The sequence below is a fragment of the Aspergillus terreus genome, genomic scaffold (assembly GCF_000149615.1).
Source record: "Aspergillus terreus NIH2624 scaffold_8 genomic scaffold, whole genome shotgun sequence".
NCBI classification, from domain to species: Eukaryota; Fungi; Ascomycota; class Eurotiomycetes; order Eurotiales; family Aspergillaceae; genus Aspergillus; species Aspergillus terreus.
This window is the reverse complement of record NT_165931.1, coordinates 731652-757359: the sequence shown is the minus strand read 5'-3', so window position 1 is coordinate 757359 and position 25708 is coordinate 731652. Positions and strand designations below refer to the sequence as shown.

The window sequence follows — 25708 nt, the reverse complement described above, 5'->3', positions numbered from 1 at the left end:
TCTAATAACGTAGAATAAAGTTTCGTCTATTGTACAAATGGAGAAGTCGAGATAGTTATAACAGCACATAGTATACACTTCACAGTCGGCGAGGGCCATGGGTAGCTGCACTGGCTGCAGCCTGGCTTCGAGCCTTCGCAGCCATTTGGAGCAGCTTCGCGGTCCGCGACGGATGCCAGACACGGCTTCCCAGGACCAGCACCCAGGTCAGAAGGAACAAACTTCCAGCCTGGTGGGCAGAGGCCAAGGGAGTGGGAACAAGATAGAGCAAGGTGGAAATTCCAAGACCGACCTGCATGAAGGCGAAAGCAACAACTCCGTGGACGCCCTTCTTAGCAGCAGGCGGGAGGAGGCGCTTCATCGCTGGCGACCCGCGGGTGTAGGCCCACAGAGCCATGATGCTGGTGAAAGTCGTCATAGCCATGATACGGTGATCCAGCTGCACCAGAGCAGGGTTCTCGAGCATGTTTCTCCACCAGAGGTCAGACCGATCCTCGTGACGCGAGTATCTCTCGTCGAACAACTCGGCCTTCGGCGGAGCCAATCCGTTGCCCATGTACGGGAACTCATTGTAGATGAGACCAGCATCCAGACCGGCAACCAGGGCTCCGGACATCGCCGTGACAAACACCAGAGCGGCAAGACCAGCAACAGAGCGGCGGAAGAGCTTGAGTTTGGGATCCCGGAGCGAGTCCAGAAGCTTCATACCGGCTTCGGGATCAGCGAGCAAGCGATGGGACCGAAGAATAGCAAGACCGTTCCAGAGCATGGCGACGTAGCAGACAAATGCAGCACCCAGGTGAGCCGTCAGACGATACTGACTGACACGGGGGTGACTTCCCGGGGCAAAAAGGTCGTCCTTCAGTCCGGACTTGACCATCCACCAACCGATGAATCCTTGGAAACCGATCAATCCTGCGATGCCGGCCAGACGCAGAGCCATAGGCTTCGCAACCTTCTTCCTCGCGACAAAGTAGACAGCGGGAATCACAAACGACAATCCGACGAAGCGGCCCCAGAGACGGTGAATCCATTCCATGTAGTAGATCGACTTGAATTCGGAGAGGGTCATGTTCGGGTTCAACAGCTGAAATTCAGGAGAGTTGCGGTACTTGGCAAATTCGGACTCCCAATCTTCGGCGTTCATGGGAGGAAGGGATCCGGTGACGGGACGCCATTCTGTGATGCTTAGGCTTCATGGGGTCAGCTCATCGTCCTTTTACTTGAAACAACTGGGATCGCACATACCCAGATTCCGTCAATCGCGTAAGACCTCCGAAAACAACGATACCAAAGACGCTGGCTGCACTTCCCAGCAGCCAGTAGGCTACTATCTTATCGCTCACTTGCGGAAAGCTCGACTTCGCTTTGGATGCTTCGGCCTCCGCGGCATTGGAAGCTGCCGATCCCGATGCTGATCTTCTGAATACCGACGAGAAAGGCGACCCGTACTTTGCGGACAAGGTCGGAGAATTGGTCCGAGAGGTGCGCGCAAAGGGCGAAGCTGCAGAGGGGTTGCGGAACGGAGACTTGGTCGCATAACTCTGGCTGCGGACTAGACATTGGCGACAGGTGAAAAGTTCTTTGGATAGTCGCGGAGTGAACCTCCGCAACAAAGGCACAGACGACCCCAGAGATGCCATTCTGACAAGGCTAGCAGGGGTAGAGCAATGCCAGATGCATTCCAGCAGAGGTGGAGGAGAAAAAGAAGGTCTCGAATATTTGGAAGCTCGGATATTCGGAAGCGCCAAGGCCCGAGGGCGGCATCAGACCACACAGCGAGCTCACAATGGTCATCGTCGATAGATGGTCCCATCCTCAGCTACGGTGGTCAATGTGGAGAGTGATGAGACAGCAATTGTCTGTGAATTAGATCCAAACAAGGCGCTGCGTTAACAGGGCAATGATCGCTTCCTCAGGCACAAGCTATGGAATTGCCTATCTGAGCTTAGTGCCGGTGATACCGCAGCAAGACGATCACCGTCATCAATCATTGTTCTCTCCATCGTCCTAACTTATCTCCTCCAATCCTCCCCGCGACACTGGAAAATGTCATACGCAGTGGAGACCAAAAAGCGCAAATTCCATCGCGTCCTCGAATCCCTGACCAAACCTTCAACCCCCGACTCCGCGACCAAATCCTCCGCGACGACGAAAGATCGTTCTGCACCAGACTCCTCACTCAAAAGACCGCGCTTGGGTACTCAAGCCGATGGCGAGCTAGCTACCGCGCGAAAAGCGATTCTTAAAGTCACGCGATCCGGCTCTCGGGGCTCGTCAACGTCGTCCCCACGACCGACCTTCGTTCCCTGGGATCGCGAACGCTTTCTGGAGCGGTTGGAAACATTCCGCCGTGTGGATTGGTGGTCGCCGAAACCAACTGCAATTAATGAGGTGGAATGGGCCAAGAGGGGCTGGGTCTGTACAGATGTGTCCCGCGTAACGTGCGCCGGTGTGTGTGGTGGTTCCGTCGTGGTGAAGTTACCAGACGAACTGGACGAACTGGATGGTTATGATATCGAGAAGGTCCAGGAGAGAAAGGAAGTCCGTATGTTGACGTTGTCTGTATCTCGTTCAACGTACGGGGTTAACTAAGGTATAGGCTCGAAGCTTGTCGATGAATACGCCGGTCTCATCGTGCAAGGGCATGGTCAAAACTGCCCGTGGAAAAACCGAGGCTGCGATGGTATGTCCTCTTGAATCACGATCGACAAACACTGCTAACTAGGCTCTAGCTACGATACACCGCTTACCTCTCGCAAACCATGACACAGCGATCACTGGCCTCGAAACCCGTTATTCCCATGTTGTCAAGCTGGCGGACCAACTGCCGTCACAAGACATTCTCCAGACACCCGCGTCTTTTGACCTCGAGGAAATACTGAGTGTCCTCCCAGCAGAGTTCAACACACAAGCAGACGGCGCGGAAACGCACAGCATTAACTCGACCCCCGAAAACGAAGACGACTCCTCGCAAAATCCATCCGCAACTCAGCCATCGGTCAACAAAGCAGCTTTTATGCTGGCATTCTTCGGATGGGATACGGTTTCGGATGCCACTGCTGGCTTATTAGGCTGCAGTGCATGTTTCAGACGGTTGGGGCTCTGGATGTACAAGCCCAAGGATAACGGGGGTACGCCTTTACATGACTCCTTGGACCTTGTCCAAGAACACATGGAGTATTGTCCCTGGGTGAGCGGTAAGGCGCAGAGCGGTACAGGCAAGGCCTCAGATGAGAAGGAGTATTTGATGAGTGGATGGCAGCTCTTGGCCCAAGCGCTCAAGGTGAAGCATCGCCGACATATCAGATCAACCACGTCCGGTCCTAGCCGCGCTGCCTCCGAAGCTCCTTCAACCGATGGGCTCACCGTTGACGAATCGAACCACGAAGCCAAGAAGACTAGCGACCGCGAATGGTGGGCAAAGATCCGACGAATGAGGCAAGTCTTGAATGTCAAATCTCCAAAGAGAGCAAAGCCCAATCCTCAATGATTCGGATTCCCCATCTAAGGTGCTTTTCTTCTCAGATAATGTTTATAGAGATTCCACATGATCATTACAGCTATGTTAGCGAGGCGTCCAGGGCATCAGTCGATCAATTGCGCTGTGTTTACACATAATAACTACTACACCATGTCTTCACCATAATCCACTTAATCACATGAAATATATGCCACATAAAAGCAAAACGCCATATGAGATTAGCACTGTTTCCCCTTTTCTGTGGAGTACAGCGAGGACACGCACCCTAGGAGACCCGCAAACGCACTCTTTGCAAGTCCACTGGCCCAAGCTATCCATCGCTTCTCAGTTCTATACGTAGTCCATCCCGAGCCGGACCGTTCGGGCAGAGGAAGAAACCCCAGAGCCGGCGCATCGGCAAAGAATTTGGACATGACATAAGCCCCCAACTTATCCGCACGAGGGACATAGTACCGGCCAAGAAACTTCTTGAAGAGACCATCCCGGGCCTGAACTCGCGTAGTCATCGCTGACGTGTTGCATATATTGCTCGCCCGCTCGTGCCGCTGTTTACGATACTCCGTGAGAACGTTGTCGATTTGCTGGTCTGTAGGCTGACTCGTGCTGTTCACGTTGACCAGTTCGTGCAGAAGGGAGGCGAGAATCGCTGCGTCCTCTATAGCGCAATTTGCCCCTTGCCCAAAGTTCGGCGCCATCTGAACAGTGTTAGCGTATACCGGGGAAGCAGCAGAAAGGTCAATGGGGAACAATACTTTGTGAACGCTGTCTCCAAGCAGCACGATCCGGTCATAATGCCACGTCTGCAGCAGGAATTCCTCCAGTGCCGTCATTGACGCAACTAGTCGCGTCTTCCAAAGATCCCGCACATGCAGGTCTTTGTAGAGTTGGACATCTGCAATCTGGGCGCAAGCCTCCGCTGCGTCGTCGAGCGAGAACCGAGGACAATCCGGATAGACATATTTCTGGCCCAGTTTTTGTATGATGAACCAGAAGATGCGGTTGTCTTTTCCGCGGATTGTGAGAACGGTGAGTCCGTCTCGAAGGGCCTGAAGCATTGCGCCAGTTTCAAGGCCTGTTTCAACGGATGAGATGCCAAAGATACAAGAATATTCGACGGTCATGTCTGTGCAGTGTTAGATGAATCGAAGGAAGCTTCGGAGATTCAAAATCACTTACTCTCCTTCTCCTTGGCGACACTTTTGCGAGCAGCACCTGCCAAACGCCACATCTCAGACCGTATCCGACTGTGGACTCCATCTGCCCCGACGACGAGGTCGCCGTGATACAGCGTCCCATCATCAGTGCTCACACAAACGCCGTTGTCTACCTTGCGAACTTCCGTCACTTTTGTCCCGGTGATGATGTTGGTCTTGTCGGGATAGTTTCTATACAGTATATCGAGAAGCTTCTGCCGATCTAGAAACGCCACAGGAAACCCAAATCTAGTGTCACATCCGTAAGTACAGACACAGTCTTCGATTACTGGAGATATACGGAAACGTACCTTTCTTCTAGACGCTCAGACACCAGCGAACGACACATGAACCCGTCGGGGAAAGTGGTGTTGCTCACACGTATAGGGTCAACCAATGCTTCGACTTCATCAAACAGCCCTAACTGTTGGAGTATTCGACCTCCGTTTGGGAAGATCCCAACGGAAGCTCCGAGTTGAGGCGCAACGTCTTCACCTTTCTCGAGAACGACATGGTCGATGTTCGCCTGTCTCAGACAATGTGCGAGAGTCAAGCCGGCGATAGAGCCGCCGACGATGATTACCCTAAAACTGGGTTTGTCCATATATGCGGTTGTGATGTTGGTCAATGACACACAATGATCGCTTTCTGGTAAATATGAGTTTTTAAAAGAAAGGAAACATTATAAGGGGCGCAGCCTGGAGGATAGACCCATGATTATGTGGCGTTACACGGAATTATTCGCTCGAATCGCGTGTCTCGAACCTGGTCTTGTTTGCTATACTCCGTACCCACTGTCTTGGAAGATCTTTTAGACCAGGGGGGTTCCCTGTTTTAGTGGCATAACTTAAGGCGACGCCCACAGGCGATCGCATAAAAGCTGTCACAGACTCTTTTCAATAGAGAATCGACCCGTTTGATAGCCATATATACATAATACTTCTACCTGGATTCTAGTCAAGTTATAATGGAAGAAAATAGAAAGGCAACAGCGATGGTCCAGCATTCGAAAGAGTATCCGTAATTCAGGCAATATATCAAGTTCTAGACTCAGCGAGGTCCATCACACGATGAGGGAATGATCACATAGATTGCATTATTTAGTGTCTTCTAGTATCCACGGATCGACCGGTGTGACCAATGATTATATCGAAGTGCAGGATATCCTTCGATGGAAGATGGAGAACAAAAGCCAGCGGCAAGCCACGCCGTTAGTTAAGTACGTGACAGGTCAATTCCCCCTGCGCACTAGCATCTGCGGGCTTACTGCACTGCAAGTTTGCGTTGTAGCCTTCCAAGGTGTCCACGGACATGCAGGTCAGGGATTTCGTTGGCTGTGGACCACGAGGAAGGTGAGAAGCGAAGGCGTTCTGTTTCCCGGGCACTCAGCTTTAATATTTTTAGAGTCAGCAAGCTCGGCCCTATTACTGATCCAAGGTTAGTTTGTCTAAAGAATGCTTTGTCGGGTGGATTCCGCTGCAAAGTACGGAGTACACTGCCGTGGAGCCACCACTAGTACATAAAATGCGTGGTCCGGCAGACGTCGGCTTTATGCAGTGCGTCAGCCTGTAAGCGAACCATCTCAGAGTCAAGATGTTGAGAATTGTGGTATCGAATGCATGCGCTTGATCGGGAAAGAGTCTATTGTACCTGTAGATGGATGCTGCAGTTCCGATCTAAACACGAGGCGCCTGGTTTGGTACTTTCACCTGCGGATGACAATATGTAATCGCTACCTAGACAGCAGTGTTGATGTCCATTAAGGCTTACCTTTAATAAGCTGTGGACTGCAGTATATTGTATAGTATGAAACCAGAAAACAAGTGACCACAGCAGAACCCAATCAGTCAATCTGAATATCACCAATCTATAACACTTTGGCCATTAGGTTGTGGTGGTCGAACGTGTACGACGGCGCACGGGACTCATGGGAGCATCTTCTTCCGCTCCGGCCGCCTCTTCGCTTCCTGTGAGACAACTTTCTCCTACACTCACTTCCCTATTGATCGACTACATTCATTCCAACTGAGCGATACATTGTCCTTGAAGATTTTCGGCTGCTGAGATCACGTTAATCACTCACTTCATTTGACTCGAGGGGCCAGTCCCTCGAAGACGAAGCTAGCTGAACATTTTAGATCTCAAACAGGATAGACTCAGACGATTACTTCCGAGTCCACGACGTCAAATACAACCTCGAGAGCTCCTTCGAGCCCTCTATTTCCTTCCCTCTGAAATTCGCATCACCCTTCCCTCAAAATCTTCTCCCGGTCTCACTTCGCCTGCGAAAAACTCACCCCAACTCACCTCACAATGGCCGACACAACACCGCACTCAGAAGAACCCATTCCACGCCCAGAACCCACGGAACCTTCACAAGAGAACAATGACACCACCGCATCTCCAGCTCCAGCTCAAAACGGCTCCCCCGCCGACAAACAGAAGCCCACTCCACCCGCAGAGCATCCACTGCCCAAGCGCAGACGCATGGAAGAGCGACACCAAAAGCCCCGCCGACGCGGCCGAACACCCCCGTCCGCCTACTCCCGCCGGGATGGAGACGAGCCGAGCGCAACACCCACCCGCAACGACCAATCGACCCGATCCCCGTCCCCAGTGCCTCCGCCGCGGTCGCCGACGCCTGAATCGCAAGCCCGCAAGCGGAAGAGACCCGGCGGCGGCGCGCGAATGGGTCTCGTAGATCGGGAGACCCTGCGACGGCGACAGGAGGAGCGCGAGCGCGCGCAGGAGCAGGACGCCATGCGCTTCTCGCAGAGTCGCGGCGTGACCGACATCGTCCGCCAGCACTACAACGCGGTGCCGCAGCGTGGACGCGAGTGGCGCAAAACTGAGAGCAAAATTAAGGGTCTACGCAGCTTCAACAACTGGGTGAAGAGTACTTTGATCCAGAAGTTCTCGCCGGATGAGGAGTTTGTCGCCCGGTTTAATGACACGAAAGACTGGGCGGATGGCATTGCTCCGCCGCAGACGGACGAGAAGCGGCTCCTGGTGCTGGATCTCGGCTGCGGGAAGGGTGGTGACCTGGGAAAGTGGCAGCTTGCGCCGCAGCCTGTGGACCTGTATGTTGGGCTGGATCCTGCGGAGATTTCGATCGTCCAGGCGCGCGAGCGGTACAGTGGGATGAGGAACGGCCGGGGACCGCGCGGTCGGCGCCCGCGTCTGTTCCACGCTGAGTTCGCCCCCAAGGATTGCTTCGGGGAGTGGCTGGGCGACATTGAGATCATCCAACAAGTCGGGATTGATCCTAATGCTGGGCCAGGAGGGTCGGTGATGAGCTCGCGCTGGGGCGGCGGTGGCTTCGATGTGGTGACATCCATGTTTGCCATCCACTATGCGTTTGAGAGTGAAGAGAAGGCCCGACAGATGCTGCGCAATGTGGCCGGGTGTCTGAAGAAGGGAGGTCGGTTCATCGGCGTGTGTCCGAACTCGGATATCATCAGCGCGCGAGTGGCACAGCAGAACGCGAAGCGAAAGGAGCGTGAGTCGGCTGCGAAGAAGGAGGACGCAGAGCCAGAGGATGGAGAGGTGGAAGAGGAAAACAAGACCGAATGGGGAAATTCGATCTATCGCGTCCGGTTTCCGGGCGACACGCCTGAAGACGGCGTGTTCCGGCCTCCGTTCGGCTGGAGATACAGCTATTTCATGGAAGAGGCCGTGGAGGAGATCCCAGAATATGTGGTGCCGTGGGAGGCGTTCCGAGCGTGAGTGACTCTTGTCTGGGTATATACAGATGCTAACTTGGGCAGTCTGACGGAGGACTACAACCTCGAGCTGCAATACCGCAAGCCCTTCTTGGATATCTGGCAAGATGAGAAGGACGATCCGGAATTGGGTCCCCTCAGCGAACGTATGGGCGTCCGCGATCGCAACACCGGAGCGCTACTCATGACCGAGGAGGAAAAGGAAGCCGTTGGTGAGTTCTGTATCCAAGGATATGTCTGGGCTTGACTGACTGATGTGCAGGGTTCTATCACGCGTTCTGCTTCTACAAGGTGTAGTTCGAGTATTGGTATCTAGGATCTTATTGAGAAATACAAATTACAATGTAAAATAGAATCAAAGAAGCTACCTCCAAGCGAAGAGCGTTGTTCGTGCCCCCATATCCAGGCACCAACATGTATAACCCAATACGGCTAGCGCATTGTCGCGTCGCGTCCATTCTTATCGATCTCACCCTCATCCTCATCAATCTCCCAACCTCAAGACACAACCACCACACCACCCAATGCAAAATGCCAACAGCAACACCCTCAAGGGGCCGTCCCCGATCGACTACCCCACCTCTACCCCCCTACGAACCACCCCTTATCCCCCTCCACAACACCGGCCACGCCAAACTAATCACGCTGCTGAAATCGCAATCCCTCCGCCAACTAAAAACGCACCTCCAACACGCCGAGGAAAAGCTCACCGACTCCGCCGGCGAGGTCAATGAGCGTCTCACCGACTCGCGCCTGCGCTACGAGAAGCAGAAAGAGCGGCGCCGCGCTCGTCGCCCACGGCAAAATGACAGCGGCGAGCAGGCCGAGTCTGCGGCCGCGGCGCTGGACGACGCAGACGACAACGACGACGGGGACGAGGAGCACGAGCGGCTGATGCAGCTGGAGGAACAGGTGACCGGCGTGACGGGACAGTTGGAAGCTGCCATGCGCAGGACCATCGATGCGGAGGTGAAGGTCGATTCGTTGGCGGGCGTTATGGGGCGGTTCGAGACGGAGGCAGAGCAGGCGAGTCTTGCGCCGCGGCGGGCGACGCGGCGGACGAGACGGCACATAAATGCGGACGAAGATGGAGACGACGACGGCGACGGTGATGATGCGGATTATGACCCCGCGGAGGGCGAGGGCGCCGAGGCGCCGAGCCAGAAGCTGCAGACGAGTCTGGCGGAGAGCAACGCCCGCTGGGACGGACTGTCGCTGACCGAGAGGTATGCTCCCCGGCCTACTTACATGAACGCACAGGCACTAACGAGCCAGATACGCGACCAACAACGCCTATATCGGCTTCTACCGGATCATCCACGAAGCCAAACACCCCGGCGACGACATCCCGCCGCTCCCGCACGCCTCGACGTGGTTCATGCACCTGGAAGAGCCGGCCGGCGCCGCCGCGGACGAGCACGGGCAACGCACGCGCACACGGGGTGGCCAACGCGCTCGCAGCGCGTCCCCCGCCGACTCGGACGACATCGCCATCGAGCGCGAGCGCATCTCGCTCAAGTGCCCTCTGACACTGCTGCCGTTCCGCGACCCCGTGACCAGCACGAAATGCCCGCACAGTTTCGAGCGTGAGGCGATTGAGGGCATGATCGCGTCGAGTGCGACCACGGCGCCCGCGCCCGCGGGGAGTCGTGCGCGCCGCGTGCGCTCCGTCAAGTGTCCCGTGTGCTCGGAGGTGCTCACGGCCGCCGATCTGCGGAGTGACCCGGTGCTGCTGCGGCGCGTGCGGCGGGCCGAGGCGGCGACGCGGCGTGAGGCGGAGGAGGAGGAGCTGGACGTCGAGGGCGGGCGGCAGAGACGGCGGAAGAGTCGGGGTGGGATCATGTTGGGGAGCGATGATGTTGTGGAGGAGGAGAGCTCTGTCCGTCACCGGGCGGCGCCGGACCCCGTGCGGGTCAAACGGGAACGGCTTATGTCTACGCCTGCGAATGAGCAGGGTTGAGTATGGGTCGCTTAGATCTTCGAGCGAATACACTCGTATGTAATGATCATTTTGATAGTCTTGTTGCATTGGACCTGTCTCAGGACTAGGTCATAACTGGTATACTAGGCTTAACCGAATGAGCGCAGAACCCTTCTGCATCAGGACACAAAACAGGATAAATGAAAACTCCGGCCTTGTGCACCGCAAAGCCACAACCGAAATCAAAGACAAGAAACAAGGGTATATCGTCCGTCTGGCGACAGCATAAAGGAAAGAGTCTGTTCAGCTCTGGTCGGCATGAGACGCGTGTGGTATCTGTTCCTGACAGTATACAACGCGCCGATACCATCCCAGAGGAGCACGTTGCTGCCGAGATGTCCAGCCGAGCAACTCATCGCGTGATGGAAATACTCTATCACGAATCATATAAACACCGAGACGGCTAGTCCATATGAGATCGCTGCGCATGCCTGGACGCCGCACTTTCCAGGTGAGTTCAATTTCATCAGAAAAAGCAAAAAGCACTCCGCGGTCCGAGGTTGCAGCGATTGACCACGTTTTATAAACCGTTCATCCGCTTATACCGGGTCTGATAGGAAACGAGAGGAAACCAATCGAACACATTTGTCACCACCCATACTTTTCGTAGATAGGGCGTCTATCGGTCGGGCGCAGAAAATGCCAGTGGGAGTTTCGTGATTTATTTGGTGAGGCGGCTCAAATAATCGGCGACGATAAGAGTGACCATGCTAAAAAGTGGAGCCGTGGGGTCAGCGATAAGCAATGGCGCGGAGAGTGGGGGCAACTAACGCATGGGGTGCGATCCGCACATAGTATGTGCCAAATCCGCGGTAGAACCTCAACAATCCTTCCTCCTTCGCAACCTTCCGGGCGCAGTCGACCAGGCCGCGGTAGGGCAGCTGGCCCGTCTTGGGGTCCTTCTGCTGCTTCTGGAGACGTGTCTTGATGAAATCGAATGGCAGCGACAGGAAACTGGCGAAGAAACCTGCGATCGCGGACGCGGCGAAGGTCTGGTTCTGGGGAGACAGGCTGGTGTGCGCCTTGAGCTGGGCCTTGGATTCGGCGAAGAAGGTAAGCTGTCCGACGTTGAGGGCCATGGCACGGACGACGGTCGGGAGAGCACCCGCCCACAGGGCGGCAACACCTTCGCTCTTCGAGATGCGACCCAGCGCGTCAATCACGGAACGGTAGTTGGCGCGCGCCTCGGGGGGCTTGAGACCGTCGGACTGCATCCGGATGAGGGCCAAGTCGGCCGGGTTGCCTATCATGGCGGCGATACCACCGGCGGCCAGACCGGCGCCGGCACGCTCCGCAAAGGTGACCTTGCGGTTCGCAGATTCCGCGTTCTTGTTGAGAGACTTTATGAAGGTGTCGAAGAAACCCAGACGGGCGGTGGTGTAGACAGCCTGACGCAGGAGACCGGCGGACAGACCGGTGTAGAGATCGAGAACCTTTCCGGTGGCGATAATGTCGCGCGCGACGCCAAAGGCCGAGGGCTTGGGACCGGTGCGCACACCCTCACCGGCGAGTTGCAGGCGCACCTTGATCATATCAATGGGCTGGACGACGGTGGTGGCGGTCATACCGGCCAGACCACCGTTGATGAAGGGAAGAGCGGCCCGGGTATACGGGTGGTGAAGGAAATCCACCGATGGCTGGGATTCCTTTGTGGCGGGAGTGGAGGCCATATTGATGACGAAGCAGGATTCACACCAGATCTGGAGGGAGTCAGTAGAGTGGTACAAGCCAGCTGGGTGGAAGATAGGGGCAAGAATGAAAGGCGTGAGAGGAGGGAAAGAGAGTATGACCATCCACTGACCAAGAAGAGTAGCGACGGGAATGAACCTCTGGAGAGGGAGTACCTATAGTTAGAAGGGGTTCATCGGACGAACGGACGGGCGGAGAGAGGAAGACATTACCGTCTAAAGACGTCGACAGGGAGCTATATAGCAGCGCAAGGGCAAAAGAGGGGAAGGATGGAGAAACGGAAGACGACGAGAAAGAACAGGAAGAAAAGAGGGGGAGATGAGGAGATGAGGGAGAGTTGCAGCGCAGACGAGGAGGAAAAGGCCGGGTTATATAATAAGGTACACCACGGTCAGATGATGGAACTAGGGAAAAGGCACCCAATGAGACGGACAGGGAGAGGATGGAAAGTTTGACTCTCTTATACTGCTACGAGAGAAGGACAGCAGGAACCGACGTGTCTTCCGAGCTGAAGCTGATTAACCGCGCGATGAAGAGCTAGCTGGAGCTGCGAGCGATGATCGGGAATCCACTCGGGCATCAATTATGGAGTAGTCTAGAGCACTACTGCTGTCTAGTATCTACTGTACAGAGTAACTATAGTACTGCTAGATAGCTACAAATGCGGGGAGGTCTGCACGTCATCGCTGGCCGATGTCACCGTCCGCATCACACCATGTCAACGCCAGCTAGACGCAGATGGACGCATTCATGTCTGACCATCCTATCCATCTCTTTCTTCTCCGTCGCATCTTCGAGTTCTCCAGAACTCCATCGTCCATGATCCATACTGCATATGCCCACGTCAGTGTCTGGTGGGGAAGCCATCGGTAAGTACAGTAATCTGGCCGTATGCGCTAGTCTTGTTTGGGCAACCCACGAGAATCCGGCAACCCGACATTCTCCTCTCCCTTCTTTTCTTGTGCCCTGTATTCGCAGTGCTATATCTCTAGTACTACTAGGTAGTATATAGGATGCATTTTGCTCACTATAATTTGTCTATCTATCTATTGTGGTATTGTTCTTCTTTCTGAAATCTGCTTATATGTATAACCACTACCGAGGAGCTCCCCGGATCGGCTATTTGATCGACTGAGTAATATTCTTCCGCTCTCTTCGGGATGCGCTCCGGGATCCAATCGTTGCGGTGGAATTACTATGGCTCCAGATCAAGTAGTCGGTCCATTCAGTATCTACGGTATCATAGTACAGCACTTCAGCATCTACATACCATGAACGGTACACCAGAGTCCAGACCAACACCACCATCTGGCAGTATGCACAATATCCATGCCACAAACAACCAACCTGTAGTAGATAGCAACATATACATTCCATCATCCCTCCGCTCATATCGGCTCTCCTTCTACACATCCCGCGTGCATCCTCCGAGTTACCGCCGAAACCGGCACTTCTGTCCTGATATCCATCAATCCCTCTATCTCAACAGAAAGCTCTGACGACCAGGGAACTGGCACCGCGTCCAATCCTCGCATAGCCGGACAACCGTGGCTATCAATTCCGGAGGAGACTCCTCCGACACACTACTACCGCTCGGTCTGGCGGACTGCGCTCAAACACGCTGAACCGACGCAGTCAGCAGTAACCATCCCCCTAACCGAGCCTCTCGCGCCGGATATCTGGATTTGCAGTATACTCCGGAGTAGAAACATCCAGTAGGAGACGTCTTTCTCCGGAAGTATTCCGTCGGCGGACATGCCTCTACACATCCCCCTGCCATACCATCCAGACGGCGCACTAATCCCCTTCGGGCGAGAAGTGGTAAACCACAACAACCACCGGAAAACCCAACGGCCAAGCATCCCCAATGCACCATCCATCGTATTTCGTCCTCACCAAACCCTAACTAGGTAATCACCATAGCTCCCTCCGGCTACGCCAGCCCAACCCACCCCAACCCACAGACCACCCGCGGGAAACTTCCCGGCAACCCTGGTCGCTGCGGCAGGGAACGTCGGAACCTCCCTACGGCGTCGTCCCCCGGCCAGCCTGCTCGGAAGCGTCCAGCGTGCCTCGTCAGCCTGCGCGTGTTGTTCGGGACGAGCCCGGGTGGGCAGGCGGAACGGCGGACGGGAAGCGGGAAAGTGATGGCGGGAACGTCGGTAGTTACAGTCGACTACTGCGGGAGTCCGCAAAAGTAAGCTACTGGGTCCGCTGGGAGGAGCTTTTCGTTAGCGGATGGCCCCCGGCAAATCATGCAAGCGCCGATTCTCGCTGCCATATCGGCGGTTTGGCGTTGTTTACTATGTCTGTCCTTTCTTGGGATGTCAATTGCCTGTCTGCTTACCAAGGTATTATGGAGACTTCGTACAATTGCTAATATCCTGTATCTGAGTAGACTACCTGGTACTGGTCCTGTCAATCTGCAGCGTTGGACTAATTGGTGGATTGTTTCTTTGGTCAGCTTCTTGTACATTCACAGCCCAGCATCTAACTAGTCTAGAAGGCGTCATCCCAACGCTTCATGTAGTCCCCCTTGCCTCGTCTTTGGTGAGGCCACTCCATACCAGTATCCAGTACATGCTACGTAACTGCAAGATGCAGGATAGGCAACGTTGGTGCAAGGACCCAGCCTCCCCCGACACCGCATCCGAGGACAACACACAAGCTCTACCCAGTGGACCTCGCCCATGATGCTGACTGGTAGTCCCGGAGGATATACACTGTAGCTGGTATTCTGTCCGGACGACTGTCCTCCGTGAAAGTATTTAACATGTCATCAGCTCGTGCCATACAGTTCTAAAATGCAAGTCTCATCTTGTTTTTCCATGATTCGACATTCTGAACCTGCTACCGGCATTGCTAATGGCATCGGATTATCCAAGTTATCCTCGCCCTTGTGTGTATCATGCATCCAACCAAGAATGGCAGAGCTCTATGCTGGATGGTGGACAGGCAGCCTGAATTGCAAGCTAAGATAATAGTGCCTGCGCGGTGACTACCAGTGGGAGTCTACATCCAAATGCTACAATAGGAACAAGTATTGAAATGAGTCCATTAGGATCTAACTCCCCCTGGCCAATGGCCAGGATACCAAATCAAGCAGAACATGATTGCCCAGGTATGTCCCGGCTTGTCTTCCCAAACAGAACAGAAGAACAAGCAACAAATGACCCAAATTGTTTCAAACGCAGCACGCCATGCAATATATGAACAAATAAAGGAAAAACAAAGGAAATGGGAATCACAATTTTAAGCAAACAATCTACTGAGGAACGGGGCCGGCCGCGATCACCTCCTTGGTAGCCTGGTCGGCGTACTTGGTGAAGTTCTCATTGAAGAGCTTGGCAAGCTTGTTGACCTCGTCCGAGAAGCCGGTCGACGCGGTCCAGCTCTTCTCGGGGTTGAGCAGCTCGCTGGGCACGCCGGGGCAGCTCTTGGGCACGTTCAGGTTGAAGACGGGGTACACCTCGTACTCGGCCTTGGCGAGCTCACCGCTGTGGATGGCGTCCAGGATGGCACGGGTGTACTTCAGAGGGCAACGCTTGCCACCGGTGGTAGCGCCAGCGCCAACCCAACCGGTGTTCAGCAGCCAGGCGTTGGACTTGTGCTCGGAGATCTTGTCGGCCAGCATGCGAGCGTAGCGCATGGGGTGGAGGGCCAAGAACGGCTGAGCGAAGCAGGAGGAGAAGGTGGCCTGGGGCTCGGTCACACCGTCCTCAGTACCGGCCATCTTGGAGGTGTAACCCGAGATGAAGTGGAACATCGTCTGCTCGGTAGTGAGCTTGGAGATGGGCGGGAGCACACCACGGGCGTCGCAGGTGAGGAGGATGATGTTCGAGGGATGCTTGTCGGAGATGCAGGGCACCTTGGCGTTCTCAATGTACTCGATGGGGTAGGCGCAACGGGTGTTCTCGGTGAGGGTCGAGTCGTCGTAGTTGACGATACGGCTGATGGGGTCGAAGACGACGTTCTCCAGGACGGATCCGAAGCGGATGGCGTTGAAAATATCCGGCTCCTTCTCGGCAGAGAGACCAATGCACTTGGCGTAGCAGCCACCCTCGATGTTGAAGACACCACGGTCCGTCCAGCAGTGCTCGTCGTCACCGATCAGGGCACGCTTGGGATCGGCAGACAGAGTCGTCTTACCCGTACCCGAGAGACCGAAGAAGACGGTGACATCGCCATTCTGGCCCTCGTTGGCAGAGGAGTGAAGAGTGAGGACGTTGTGCTTCACGGGCATCTCGTAGAAGAGGATGGTGAAGACACCCTTCTTCATCTCACCAGCGTACTCGGTTCCCAGGATGACCATCTCCTTCTCGGCGAAGTTGATGGCGACGGAGGTGGCAGAGGTCATACCCTCAGTGAAGCGGTTGGCGGGGAAAGAACCGGCGTTGTAGATGACATAGTCGGGGTGGAAGTGCTGGAGCTCCTCGGCCGAGGGGCGGATGAGCATGTTGCGCATGAAGAGGGCATGGTAGGCGCGAGCGCAGACAACACGGACGCTGATGCGGTATCTCTCATCCCAGCCGGCGAAACCATCAATGACGTAGATGCGGTTGCGGGTGTTGAGGTAGTCGACAGCACGCTCACGGTTGATCCGCCAGACCTATGGGGGGAGAGGGTTAGCTAATCAGCCCTATGCAGATGACGTCACGTGTGGCATCGAGAACAATCCAAACAGCAGCAGCAACACACGTAACACAAGCCAGCTTTAGACATGTTCCACAGCAGGTAGACAGCGCCAGAGGCAAAAATCCCTCAAGACAGCGAGTATGAGGGATATTCCGCAGCATTATTGATTCCGTTTACCCGCTTGTGATCCACACTGGAAAAGCTTGGTTTCTTCTTGACGCAAGGATTGACAGACGATCTCGATGCAAGGGGGATGCGCGATATATCGCACATGCATAACTCAAGGCAGGCAATAAAGCGGATCACACTTACATCAGGGGTCATGGGCTTGTTGACGGGTCCCCACCAGACATCCTTCTCGGAAGACTCCTCCTTGACGATACGCTTGTCAGAGGGAGAGCGACCAGTCTTGGCACCAGAGTAGGCCGTCAGAGCACCGCTGGATGTGATGGCGGTACCGGTCTCGTAGACGAGAGCATCTTCGTAGAGAGCGGGGACAGAGGGGTTGGCAATCTGTTGGGATTAGTTAGCGACTCAGTCAACCGCGACTAGGAGGGAGAACATACGATAGCGACACGCTCGTAGTCAATGTGGGCATGCTCGTGAAGCTCCTCTTCCAGCTCGGTGTGTCCCTTACCGGGCCTGTCTGGTGTTAGCTTGAGGTCTTCAGGGCGGTTGAGTGTAGGGTGGAGGGTCCTGCGACGGTGACATGGAAGAACATGAAGCGGAACAGGAACCCAGCGAAGGAGAGGAGACAGTAGAGAGGAAGGAAAGGAAGACATACTGGACACCACCAGGGTGCAGAGCAGTACGATTCACCGAAGTAGCAACCATGTTTCTTAGCGACGTCGAATGATAGTTGTTGTTCCTTTGCTTTGCGACTTGCTGTTGGAAGAAGTCTGAGTAGAGAGGACCTGGTTCGGAGGGGGCACCAGGGGGTATATTAATGTTTTCAGCAGGGGCCATGATACTGTTCGACCTGGTATGCGAAGTTTGTTTCTCCACAGTTGCGCGGAAGATGTCGGGGCTGAGGACCGAGTCGAGGCGGCGGTGGTTGCCGTAGATTGAGGCGAATGCAAGGCGTGGATATCCGAAAAGTCCCGAACCCCAGATGTGGGCACGAAGTGGTTCCGGAAGAACGAGGCGGTGCGCACCAACTAGCGACGAGAACAAGAGAAGATCGGGAGGAGGAAAATGGTTGCTGGATGATAACAGAGAGACAGGGAGGAAAAGAAATGGCTCATGCAGTAGCTGGTTGGCCCGTGAGTCAAATGCAGGTGAAAGGAAGATCGTGCAGGAGTCAGTCGGACTCGTCAGCGCGGGTTTTTATTTTACGATGGCTTTTTTTTGGGGAGGCTTCAATGGAATGCCGATTCTGCCAATTCACTCGTCTGTTTCTTCCCGCAAACATTCGTTGGCTATTTATCCCTCTCCTTCCGGTGGCCAGTTCTACAGGAAAGTCTATTTTTTACGTTTGCTTCGCTATTCAGAGAGCTTCTCTCCTCCAGATTTTCGCCTCCAAGTGACGGACAAATGGAAGATCCGGAGTTGTGATGACGTCGAATGATCTCAGAGTGAAAAGGCTTGTGGCGGAGGGGGACAAGAACAAGGCTCAAATTGCGGGGAGGGCAACGATGGTTCTCGGCTAGAGACTATACCCGGTTGAGAGACCACATGGACCTCGGGATGTTCGATCCAAGTACATACTTCGTACTATGGATAGATATCCACTTCTTCAGTACGTGCGGTTGTATTGTATTTGATTTGGATTCTGTGTTTATCGATACTATAGTATTTTAACAATATCTCAATGGAAAGAGATGTCTCTCCCTCCGCAAACAGCCATCCGAAGAAAAAGAAAAGCATGACGAAATCCGGTTGCGACTTTCGGGTGTCTTTTCGACCACACTATCCCCGTTCGGGTAACTCCTTAGTCATCGTCTCCCGGGCCCAGCCGTCCGTCGGCCAATCACGGCCCCGATTTACAATCGAACGTCACGAGCCGTGGGCAGAACATATTGCCGTCGTTTTCGCGAATAGGGGGGTTCGAACAACGAATTGCACCTTGGATCGGGCGCGGTCTCAAACGTAACCGTTCGAGACGGAGGGCCGAGACCCTTGTGACGGTGAACTATCGCCACTGCCATCCGTCCTGTGTACAAAAGTCTTTGCCGTGCGGAGGCCTCCGTCGAGCCGTCTGCTAAAAGCACTCGACTCCTGGTATGTATATCCGGAGTAGTGTTCTGGGGATAACTCGGGCGTACGTCTGCACGATCAACCAGCCACTTCCGACGCTGGCCAGGATCCCCCGGCATCCCTGACGGCATGGCCAGGTCAGGTGCGTCTTTCTCCCGGCCAGGTCAACTGATATGGGATAGCTGCTGGGCCAAGAACAATACCAGCCACGATATACCGACTTCCTTCCATACTCCGTATAGCATGTATTCAACAGAGCATCCAATGGCACTCTATCCGTGGCTACCACCTATCTCCTACTAGCTATCATTATCTTCCTCCCGTCTGTACCCCGCATCCGAGGAGGCGCCTGGGCCACGCGGGCCTTTTCCCCGGACCCTAACTCTTCACTATTCCCGGTCGGGAATGAGGGAGCAGGACTGCCAGCTGAGCATCCTCCTCGGCAGGCGTCGGTGCTGAGAGAGTTCCAAATAATAATAATGGGAGAACCATCCCAGCTCAAAGATCGATGTAGTTCGTATACACTCGGAACTCGTATCAGCAACGAAAATTCAGTTCGTTTCGGTCCGATCCACACATCGGGCAGAGCAGGCTCTGTCGTCATTCACAGGTGTTAGTGCACTATGGTCGGGCAGGCATGTGGATACTCCAGGTTCCCAATCCGGAAGATTTAGGAAGCATCGTGAAAATCAAATATGACAGATGATAACATTCTTCCATGAAACCAGTCATCCCTGAAATGAAAAATGCCGCATTGTCTCAGGGGGGAGGTGGGGGGGGGGGGGGGGGGTCTAGATGCAGGCTGCCACTCGTCTAAATAAAGCACCAGTCCGGAAGCCATACCCCTATTAGACGGGTCTTCTTGCAGAGAACGTCTAGACTGTCCCGATCAAAAGATGTGGAACCCCCTTTCTGTCCCGAGTCTTCACTTCCGATTCATCTATTCTCAGGTACTCCCGCTATCTCAATTTGATGCTTCTGACCGCCAGATAACGTCTTCCAATGACATCCTGCCACTTACCGTATCGTCGGGTTGGTTCAGTAGCGCGATAACGAGGATCACCCGAGCTTAACCACGTGTCGGTTAGATGCGTTCTCGATATGGACAAGTTCACCCACGTGATCGGACACTGGTCTATCTAGATTGATGCAGTATGGAGGCTACGAATAAACAGAATAGACAACATTAATATTCCTAGTAATCGACCCTCTCCCTCGAACCGTAGCAAGATACTAGACAAAAAGACAGGTGGTTTACCTTCTTACAGCTACTGTCACTCCCAGCTCCTGTGAGCCGTATGTAGGCCGAGAGTATCTACCTAGCCAGCGAGCTGTCTCGATGAAGGTGGAGATAAAGCAACGGGGTGAATGGAGGGGAATAAAAGCCAGGGAAATACCTTAATCCGGCTGCTGACACCTGTGGACTGGGCATTAGCGGTTTCTAAGTCTAAAAAGACTCCTTCCTAACCTCTTCCCAAGCACCTGTCAGTATTTGGGCGTATCATCTAAGCAATAGTCAATCTAACAGTGCCACCAAAAATGACCTTCTGTCGCTTACCAATTCATCCGTTTCGCCAGCAGCTGATGTCGCTGTTCTCGGCTGCCACACAGTAATCACCTCTACCATCCCCATCGACGTCTCAGAGCCTGACATTTCCTTGGTCATAGCCCTCTCTGTCCTTCCATTTGCCTATATACTTGAACGTGGGGAGGTGGGGGGAAGGGGTTTGACGTTGTTCCCGTTACCCTCATTGATACTTACATCCGCGGTACCGTCTAGTGCAATGCAGATGAAGTCATCAAGGACAGAGACAGACTCAACTCAAGCATGACCTTGGCCTTTTCGTCATTATATATAGCGAGATGCCTTACCCTCAGATTGCGTAACATATGTGTTTGTGTATATAGATTATATCGATCCCCTCAAGGCTTCAAATAATAGGAGCAATTTCTTTTGAATACATAGACTCTAATCACTCGGACCAAGCCTTTTGTAGACGCTGGAAAATACAACAGTTATTTACAGCGTTTTCATCTGTACGTGATAAGTATGGTCATTTATAATAATTAAGTAGAGAATGTTATTTCTCGCTGCCACAGGACTTAACCACAGTACAGTCTGCTACTAGAGGGCGGATGAGCAACTTGATCGCTGAGTATAAGTCACTCTACTAGTACTAGAATGTTCGGCGGAGGTACAAACGGATAGGACTTTATGGAAAAGGACAACCGTTGCTTGCGTAGGTTCCAGACATATCCATTGTATTCGAATAAAGAACATCATGGTAAAGCCTTACTATGAATAAACTTTAGCTAATTTACAATTCATTGACGTAGACTGCTCTGCAGATGGAACCATGGCACTACCTACGGCAGCCGGTGCGGATCTAAGCAAAACTGAACTTGCAGACAGGCGGGATTAGTTCCCAGTTGCGGTAGGCATTACGTTGCATCATTAGAGGCTGGAGCATAGACAATTTTGGTACGGAATTGCCTTATATGCAACACTTTGGCTGGGACTTATTCTCGAAGTTTTGGGAGCAGTTGGTTCTATAAGCTTCGAGAAATGGAAAAGACAGTATCCAACTGTGCCAATTAGATACAATGGATTGGCCTAGAACATAATATATGCAGATGCAATGATGCATTTTCACGTAACCATCTTAATATGTTGATGGTTGATGGTTGTGGTTCGTGTAACATTACTGAATGCATCTTCGTCCAAGCTCTTTGATGAATCATGAGACAGAATACAGAAAATATGACGAAACAACGCAACATATGCAAAGAACTGGAAAAGCAAAGGCGGCCGAGTACTAAGCTGCTCCCGTTGGTGCGGGAACGCCTGAGGGTATAAATATGACTAGAAACCCTGCCTCCGCTGGAAGAGATCCTATATTTACAAGAAACAAGCAAACATCAGGCTTTATTTTGGATATATACATCCAGAAAACTCTTATTCCAACCTTACTTTACATTATGGTTAAGAAGGGCCGTGCAGCTGGAGGTCAAGGTGGCACTCCATTCGAGCTCCGCCGTGATAAACCGATAGAACAACTGGATGTATGGTACGGCGCAGGCCATGGTTCTGATGTTGACAAGTTTACTGTCCTGAAGGGCCTCCAAGTCAGATGGGCTGGGGGTGAATATTCAGACGCTGTCGGGACTTGCCCTCCAGATGAAGAGGAGAGAATACTGCATACCAGCTTTGACTTCGAACGGGGCGGAGATGATCCTCTTGAATGGATGGATATATACGCATCAACCGCACGTGTTGATTCACTAAGATTGGTGACTCAGGACGAGAGGGATCACTTCGAGGCTGGAGGAACCGGCGGTGACAAACAGGTTCAGCCTGCTCATGGTAGAAAGCTATATGGCTTCTATGGAAGGGCAGACGCGGATATTGATCAGCTTGGGGCTATCTTCAGTGATTAGACGTAGTGAGTTAATCCTTTATCGTCCGTTAATCCAAACATCTGACAACGGAGACAGATGTCTGCTCATGAAAGCTATCTTGTTTTATCCAAGGGCTCAACTCTCCTGATGTTACTTGTGATTTAGTGGTAGCAGCAATTCAACATGCAGCTCAATGTTACTCTCTACAAATTACGCATGGACACCTACAAATAAAAGAAACAAAAAACATACAACAGCCGGGATTCGCTGGTGGTCACCCACCCAACTACTAACCGGCCGGCGTGTGGCTTAAGTACGGCTGAGCGGACGGGAAGCCCTGTTTTCCACACCCTATGGTCGTATGTGCTGGTTGTTTAGCTGTAAAGATTCAAGTCAAGTGATTGAATTCAAGCAGGCGTGTCTGACGAACATACGTATCTACCGTGTCTTCCTGACTGGTCCATAGGATACCCTGTGCTGAAGAAGTAGATCATAGCCAGTTTGATGCTTCTAAGGCAATTTTCTGCGGAGCAAGAGTTGGATATGAGTTGTTGTTTAGAATGAGGCCGTTATGCCCCAATCTCTATGGTCATCTATTGCGCCACTCCGAAGATATATCATCAACCATGCGAACCCCCCTATGGACCAGCATAGCAACAATCTAACATCCTCATCACATCCTGAAGCAATTACTATCTCAAGGAGCTCACGTCTCAACTCCTTCAGGTAGTTGCTTCGAGGTATACAAGATATACTGACAAGGCAGCCAATGGTGCATGTGCAACAGAGCGGGGCTGATCACTCTAGGGCGGGGTAAATAAAACCACCGACACAAATCATCTGCCATCCTTTCCGGCTTATCATCCTTCCAACTCTTGACAGATCCTCCAGATCCTCAAGTTCTTCATCCTGCTCGAAAGTTCCGGTGAGAGGAGGTCCCCGCCGCTCGTCAGAAGTATCGCTAACGGCCCTAGGTATCATTTTCAATCTCGCATCTTCGCCATGTCCGGTCACCCCAGTTGCCCCAAGTGTGGCTCCCAAATCCAGGGAGATAACAAAAGCTGCGGCTCCTGTGGCGCCGTGAGTACCCTGTAGCCGGCATGCTCTGCAGGGACAGCACGCTGACAGCTCATAGACTTGCCCCAACTAATCCGCCTACTGGGACCGTGGGAGACCGATGGTCATGAGGAGGGTGGACGGATAAGGGAATGTGCTGGACGGCGTTGACAATGATGAACGAGTGAATGAATCAAATAAGCCTTTGATGAGTTTTGTCGTGCTTCGTAGACCATACGTAGCTAGAGTAACGACTATACCAAGTCTCGCGTGTCCACGGTGCGGTCCGTCTTCGGGTCCAAAGACTCCAGTGTCACGGTCCTGTCGACAGAGCGTCTCTCCTCGCTTGTCCTCAGGATCTGGACCTGATCCTCCTCTCGTGTTTGCTCGCCCTCTCCCTCGTCTTCGCTCTCCGGGGACCGCGAGAACCGGTTGTTGACCATGACAGAATGTCGCTGGCGATTCACGGTGCTGTTGTTGGGGGCCGGCTCGTTCTCAGACAGCAGCAACACCTCAACCGGGTGGTCGTAGACCCGCGGCACGCCAAACGCCTTGTAGAGCGAGTTGAGCAGCGGAACGGACAGACCATGTATTATGACGGAGAATAGGACCAGCCAGTAGACAACCGGCACCATCGCCGCCGTAAGGGTATCGATCTCCTCATCGCTGCTCCCAAAGTCGGGGAACAGCCGGCGAGCATATTCGACATACGCAATCGCGCCGATGCCAATAGGCCCGAAGTAGCCCATAAACAACGCCTCTTTCCACGTGCTGCAGACTTTCGGCATAAAGCGATACCCCATCAGGATAGCCGGGATGCGGCGAAGAGCCAGAACCAAGAACCCCAGTCCGAAAAGGCGCGCGATCGTGATCCCGTTCAGAGCAGGCGCGTGGAACTGGTCCCACGGGATGATCGCACCGAGGTACATGAATGCGCAGAAGTTCAGGAGCGTCTCGATCGAGGTGTTGAAGGTGTCGTGGCGGACTTGGATCTCGGAGTGGTACACACCGTCCCAGTTTAAGATATTCCCGGCCACGAAACAGGCCAGCGTTTCGTCAGAGCCGAAGGAACAACATGTACCGACGATAAACAGCTGCGGTGGAACCGTCAGTGGTCATTCTATGATTCATGTGCCAGCCAGACGTACCCCAATAGCCAGAGGTATCAGTGTAAAGCTCTCGTTGTCGATCCATTTCCTTGCAAGCCATCAGTATAGGGCAACCCGCAGCGATCAGTCCAAAACATACCTGCGCAATGCCACTCCTAAGAACTTGCGACAGATAAACCCCACCGTCGCACCATACGCAGCGCCCAGCACGATCATATATAGAACGCCCTCGACCACCCAATGTTTCAACGCCCGACCAGCCCCTCCTCCCAGACGTCCCACGTCCGGAGCGCCGATAAAGTCGGGGACATCCCTGGCTCGATCGAAGTCGGCTAAACTTCTAGTGTTTTCCGGTGCTTCGGCATACCGCAGGATCGCAACGGCCAACAGCAGAAATGGGAACGCAAAGCCGTCGTTTCCACCAGCTTCAGCGGAGATAAATTCACGGAGTGGTCGTCGAACATAGTTGTCGGAAAAGGGGCCCTTCGCAATGGCCTGAGAGAGGATTGGATCTGTGCAGGTGACGCATGCGCCTATGATCATTGCTGCGAGCTGGTACGGGACTGCCTGTTAGATTGTTTGTCGGTTCTCCGAGAAGAGGAAGAAGAAGTAGAAGGGACTCACAAAGGAGACGCGCGGGATCATGAGCTTGATACAGGCAGATGTTATCAGCCATTGAATCGCCATGAGTGGGAGTAGACAGATTATCAGTTCGACAAAACGCTGCTTCAGGTATCGCTTTGGTAGTTGATATCCAACCTTTACAAGCTGGATGCCAATGACCAGACGGACCAAGTCCTGGATACGTCAGTCCAGTTTCCCGATATGCATCGACAGAAGCATACATAAGCTATCTCACTGCCCGTGTCATCGTCATCTCCACCCCACTCAGCGATGTTTAAGAAGTTGGTACCAATGGGCCCAAACGCGATGCCAACAAGGAAGGCAGGTACTTCAACAGATCAGTGTCAATCCAGTAGACGGGGATTTTCAAAGCCATACATGCTTCACCGACATACCATCGTTGCTTGAGCTGCAGCGATATGTAGCCAAAGATGAGGACGAAGAGACCTTAAGGGGGTCAGCCAGTCAGTCTCCAGATGCCTGCGTCAATCAGATAGCCCCCATACCTAACACAGCGATGACAACATTGAAACTGCTGAGATCAAGAATCGGATGCAACATTGTGCCCTCGCAACCAGCGGATACACCACGTTATCCAGGCACCCAGAAAGGGCAGAGGG

The 25708-nt window shown here is 53.4% G+C and overlaps 8 protein-coding genes across 8 annotated transcripts; 3 read left to right on the top strand and 5 right to left on the bottom strand.

The window, feature by feature from the left end:
• Positions 1-79: 79 nt before the first annotated feature.
• On the bottom strand, positions 80-1643 carry cox15 (cytochrome c oxidase assembly protein cox15; the record flags this gene model as incomplete). Its single annotated transcript, XM_001215078.1, has 2 exons — positions 80-1187; positions 1249-1643. 2 exons carry the CDS (start codon positions 1641-1643, stop codon positions 80-82), a joined length of 1503 nt encoding a protein of 500 aa, XP_001215078.1.
• Positions 1644-2049: 406 nt separating this feature from the next.
• On the top strand, positions 2050-3493 carry ATEG_05899 (uncharacterized protein; the record flags this gene model as incomplete). The annotated part of the gene is made up of 3 exons (XM_001215077.1): positions 2050-2548; positions 2603-2686; positions 2736-3493. The coding sequence occupies 3 exons, from the start codon at positions 2050-2052 to the stop codon at positions 3491-3493; spliced, it is 1341 nt and encodes a 446-aa protein (XP_001215077.1).
• A 42-nt stretch (positions 3494-3535) lies between these two features.
• On the bottom strand, positions 3536-5281 carry ATEG_05898 (FAD-dependent oxidoreductase; the record flags this gene model as incomplete). The annotated part of the gene is made up of 4 exons (XM_001215076.1): positions 3536-3563; positions 3749-4607; positions 4661-4926; positions 4989-5281. The coding sequence occupies 4 exons, from the start codon at positions 5279-5281 to the stop codon at positions 3536-3538; spliced, it is 1446 nt and encodes a 481-aa protein (XP_001215076.1).
• Positions 5282-6990: 1709 nt separating this feature from the next.
• ATEG_05897 (uncharacterized protein) lies at positions 6991-10359 on the top strand (the record flags this gene model as incomplete). Its single annotated transcript, XM_001215075.1, has 5 exons — positions 6991-8399; positions 8445-8611; positions 8662-8692; positions 8903-9625; positions 9675-10359. 5 exons carry the CDS (start codon positions 6991-6993, stop codon positions 10357-10359), a joined length of 3015 nt encoding a protein of 1004 aa, XP_001215075.1.
• Positions 10360-11111: 752 nt separating this feature from the next.
• On the bottom strand, positions 11112-12050 carry ATEG_05896 (putative mitochondrial dicarboxylate carrier protein; the record flags this gene model as incomplete). Its single annotated transcript, XM_001215074.1, has 1 exon — positions 11112-12050. The coding sequence occupies one exon, from the start codon at positions 12048-12050 to the stop codon at positions 11112-11114; it is 939 nt and encodes a 312-aa protein (XP_001215074.1).
• Positions 12051-15334: 3284 nt separating this feature from the next.
• Positions 15335-17538, bottom strand: acuF (phosphoenolpyruvate carboxykinase PCK1; the record flags this gene model as incomplete). The annotated part of the gene is made up of 4 exons (XM_001215073.1): positions 15335-16678; positions 17017-17217; positions 17271-17346; positions 17489-17538. The coding sequence occupies 4 exons, from the start codon at positions 17536-17538 to the stop codon at positions 15335-15337; spliced, it is 1671 nt and encodes a 556-aa protein (XP_001215073.1).
• A 4341-nt stretch (positions 17539-21879) lies between these two features.
• ATEG_05894 (uncharacterized protein) lies at positions 21880-22338 on the top strand (the record flags this gene model as incomplete). Its single annotated transcript, XM_001215072.1, has 2 exons — positions 21880-22264; positions 22298-22338. 2 exons carry the CDS (start codon positions 21880-21882, stop codon positions 22336-22338), a joined length of 426 nt encoding a protein of 141 aa, XP_001215072.1.
• A 1271-nt stretch (positions 22339-23609) lies between these two features.
• On the bottom strand, positions 23610-25649 carry ATEG_05893 (putative plasma membrane antiporter; the record flags this gene model as incomplete). Its single annotated transcript, XM_001215071.1, has 7 exons — positions 23610-24449; positions 24504-24552; positions 24604-25031; positions 25089-25262; positions 25310-25416; positions 25467-25535; positions 25595-25649. The coding sequence occupies 7 exons, from the start codon at positions 25647-25649 to the stop codon at positions 23610-23612; spliced, it is 1722 nt and encodes a 573-aa protein (XP_001215071.1).
• Positions 25650-25708: the final 59 nt, after the last annotated feature.